Below are 3,942 nucleotides of genomic sequence, written 5' to 3'. Positions count from 1 at the left end.
ATTCGAGGGCCAAGTAGGAAGGAACATGGAGGCCTACGTTGATGAAATGATCGTAAAGTGAGTTTTGGGATCAAGCCATCACGAGGATTTAACAGAAGCTTTTGGCAGGCTCCGAAAGCATAACATGAGGCTCAATCTGGAGAAGTGTTCTTTTGGTATACAGGGCGGGAAGTTCCTAGGCTTCATGATTACGTCGAGAGGAATTGAGATCAACCCAGATAAGTGTAAGGCGATCCAGGAAATGAAGAGCCCAAGTAGTGTGAAGGAGGTGCAGCGCCTGACGGGGCGGATTGCAGCCCTATCCAGGTTTCTCCCTCATTCGGGCGACAAATGGACTCCGTTCTTCAAATTCCTCAAGAAGAACGCGACGTTTGAATGGAGTTCGGAATGTGAAGAGGCCTTTAACCGCCTTAAAGAAATGTTGTCCGCACCGCCCGTTCTATCGAAGCCTGTCCAGGGTCTTCCTTTGCACTTGTATCAGAAGATAGAGAAGGCGGCGCTCGCCATCCTCGTTACCGCCAGACGCTTAAGACCTTACTTTCAAAGCTTTCAGGTAAAAATAAGGATTGATCTTCCTCTGAGACAGGTGTTGCAGAAGCCAGATTTGTCAGGAAGACTCGTCGCGTGGTCGGTTGAGTTATCAGAATACGGTTTGCAATATGACAAAAGGGGGAAGGTCGGTGCGCAGACTTTAGCTGATTTTTTGGTAGAGCTAACGCCCTAGGACGGTGAGAAGGTAAGCACGCAATGGACGTTGTTTGTTGATGGGTCATCGAACGACAACGGAAGTGGAGCAGGGGTCACGCTACAAGGGCCTAGGGAGCTAGTGTTAGAGCAGTTCCTCAGATTCCAGTTTAAAGCCAGCAATAATCAGGCAGAGTATGAGGCTCTGATCGCAGGTCTTAAGCTAGCAATTGAGGTGCAAATCGATAGTTTGCTGGTTAGAACGGACTCGTTGTTAGTAGCAAACCAAGTAAATGGGGAATTCCAGGTGAAGGAGCCGGCCTTGATAAAATATCTGGAACGCGTACGGCTATTGATGGGTCGATTGCAAGAGGTCGTAGTTGAGTTCGTGCCAAGGGCACAGAATCAAAGGGCGGACGCCCTGGCAAAATTGGCAAGCACTCGGAAGCTTGGAAATAATCGAAGTGTGATCCAAGAGACGCTCGCCAATCCTAGCATAGAAAGAGAGTTGGTGGCCTCAGTTGACCGCCAAGAATGGATGGACCCCATCGTAGACATCTTGGCGGGAGAACCAAGTGAGGTAGTGAAGTACTCAAAGGAACAAAGGAGAGAGGCGGGACACTACACATTACTCGATAGGATACTCTTTCGACGAGGATTTAGTTCGCCCCTCCTGAGGTGTCTTCCACCTGGGAAATATGAGGCTGTTATGGCAGAGGTTCACGGGGGGGTTTGCGCTAGTCACATCGGAGGAAGGTCTTTGGCAAGCAAAGTCCTCAGGGCAGGTTTTTATTGGCCCACAATAAGAAAAGACTGTGCAGAGTTCGTGAAGAAATGCGAAAAGTGTCAGGTATTTGCAGACTTGCCCAGGGCCCCGCCGGAACAATTGGCCACGATTAGCTCCCCATGGCCTTTCGCCATGTGGGGCGTTGACCTCGTCGGGCCTTTCCCCATAGCCAGGTCACAGATGAAGTTCATCCTCGTAGCGATAGATTACTTCACCAAATGGGTGGAAGACGAGCCCCTCGCCAGCATTACTGTGGTCAAGATCGTAAGTTTTTACTGGAAAAGAATCGTATGCCTATTTGGGGTACCAAGGGAAATCGTTTCATATAATGGGACGTAGTTTGCAAGTAACCAAACAAGAGAATTTTGCGAAGAGATGGGTATTCAGAGAAGGTTCTCTTCAGTGGAACATCCTCAAACTAACGGGCAAGCAGAGTCGACGAATAAGGTAATCCTGCGGGGGTTTGAAGCGCCGGCTCTCGGAGGCGAAGGGAGCCTGGTTGGATGAACTCCCGGTTGTAATCTGGTCCTACAACACAACGCAACACTCAACCACTGGGGAAACTCCATTCAGGATGGCCTATGGGGCGAACGCTATGTTGCCCATAGAAATAGACAACAGTTCTTGGCGAACAGCGCTGCGGTTTGAGGGCGAGAATTCTTCCAACATGGCAGTGGAGTTAGATTTGTTGTCGGAAACATACGATGAGGCTCGCATTAGAGAGGCTGCGATGAAGCAGCGAGCTGCGACGAAGTATGACCCGAAAGTGCGATCGAGGGCGATGCAGAAGGGGGACCTGGTGCTAAAGAAACGAACTGCGAGCACTGGAAATAAGTTGAGTCCAATCTGGGAAGGCCCCTACAGGATTTTGAAGGCCTTAGGGAAGGGGGCTTATCACCTGGAGAGCTTAGACGGAAGGCGAGTGCCACGTTCCTAGAACGCGGCGAGCCTGAAATATTATTACAGCTAAAGGATTGACAGGGAGCTGGTTTCGGCGCAAGGATGATCAGCTAGGCGCGTCTCGCGAAGATTGAAGGTGTAAAAACAAAGACATGTTCTTGTTCTCCATTTCGAGAGTTTGTTGGCCAAAGCGCCTAAATGGTAAAAACAAAGACACGTTCTTGTTCTCCATCTCGGGAGTTTGTTGACTATCACGTCTGATTGAAAATACAAAAATTGTATCCAGCAATTTCAATCACACTGAATTGCGGCGAGAGCTAGGTGGGAAAAACTCCCTGAAGGTAGCGATCCCAACACGACCTTGATGTCTGGGGATCGCTCCGGAAAAGCCGACGCAGCTCGCCGTCACTCGTTGGCGATGAGTGCGGATAAGCTTCTTATCCTAAAATCCTCCCCGAAATTTGGGCGAGCGAACCTAACTAGGCATAAGTTTGGGTAAACCTACATGGCCATTGGGTCCCTAGCAGCAATAAGTCCTCGACAGGACAAAACTGGCGAGGCCGTAACTGCTCTTACGGGAAATATGATGTGGACAAAGTCTCAGTTCAAAAACTGAGCAAAAGTCCTAGTTAAACAAGGCACACCATCAATGTCGTCAGACGTAATTCAGGAACAAGGGAACTATGGGGGTGCGAGAGAGAAAAACTCTAAAAAGCGCTAAAACAAGCATAAAACATAAAGAAGTAAAGATGAAATCGAATAACTTGAAAGTAAAATACAAACAAAAAGTTTAAATGAAGAAAAGAAGTACTTAGCGTTACAATAACTCGAAATGGGTTAACATTATATATTTTTCTCTTGTTCCACAGCGTCTCCAAGGTCAACGCAAGCAACTTCCGGCGGATCTTCTGGACCCACCAGTCCGGTGGGGGTAACCTTCTTGAAAGCCCCCAAGAGGATGGAGGTACTTGACTTGAGCCTTGGCAATTAGGAAGTCGCGGATACGCTCATTAGCCGCCGCGTGAGCAGCCTCCTTCCTTATCTGCTTCTCCAAGGCGATGGTCTGGGCATCCTTCTCAGCCAAGAGTTTGCATTTCGATTCCAAATCCGACTGGGTCTCAGGAAGTATCTTACCTTTGTCCGCCAGTTTTTCGCGCAAATCAGCAATCTCCTTGTCCTTAGCAGCAAGGGTTTCCTCCTGAGAAGCAATGATGGCCTCCTTGGTGCCAAGGTCCTTACGGAGCTCCTTGACCTGGACTTCAAGCTTCCTCTCTTTCTCGTCCGCCGTTATCTGAGCAAGCTTCGCTTCCGAGAGTTTCTTCTGCATCTTCTTTGTCTTATCCACCTCAGACGCCAACTGGTTGGAGAAACCGAAGCAGGTTTTGTTGGCCTGAAGGTTGATAGCATGCAGTTTTTCCACCTCCCGGCGAAGCTCTGCAATTCCGGTAAGGGGCCGAGCTTGCCAAGCTACTTAAGCAAACAAACAGCCGGCGCGGAGAAGATTTGACACGGCTTCTTGGGCAACGTCCTGCGGGTTTTAGCTGGGCACTTCCCTCAATTTTTCAAGATAA

At 49.1% G+C, this 3,942-nt stretch overlaps 1 protein-coding gene across 1 annotated transcript; it reads left to right on the top strand.

Moving 5' to 3' along the window:
- Positions 1–241: 241 nt before the first annotated feature.
- Positions 242–1,810, top strand: LOC130736570 (uncharacterized). The gene is made up of 2 exons (XM_057588385.1): positions 242–676; positions 725–1,810. The coding sequence occupies exons 1-2, from the start codon at positions 242–244 to the stop codon at positions 1,808–1,810; spliced, it is 1,521 nt and encodes a 506-aa protein (XP_057444368.1).
- Positions 1,811–3,942: the final 2,132 nt, after the last annotated feature.

The sequence above is a fragment of the Lotus japonicus genome, chromosome 2 (assembly GCF_012489685.1).
Source record: "Lotus japonicus ecotype B-129 chromosome 2, LjGifu_v1.2".
NCBI classification, from domain to species: domain Eukaryota; kingdom Viridiplantae; phylum Streptophyta; class Magnoliopsida; order Fabales; family Fabaceae; genus Lotus; species Lotus japonicus.
The sequence above is the reverse complement of the archived record's forward strand: the minus strand, read 5'-3'. Positions and strand labels throughout refer to the sequence as shown.

Bases quoted from the DNA above. Each gene is read 5' to 3' on its own strand.
- LOC130736570 (XM_057588385.1), top strand. From the start codon at position 242: ATGAAGAGCCCAAGTAGTGTGAAGGAGGTGCAGCGCCTGACGGGGCGG. The intron at 677-724 runs GTCGGTGCGCAG...CTAACGCCCTAG, and splicing joins AATATGACAAAAGGGGGAAG to GACGGTGAGAAGGTAAGCAC.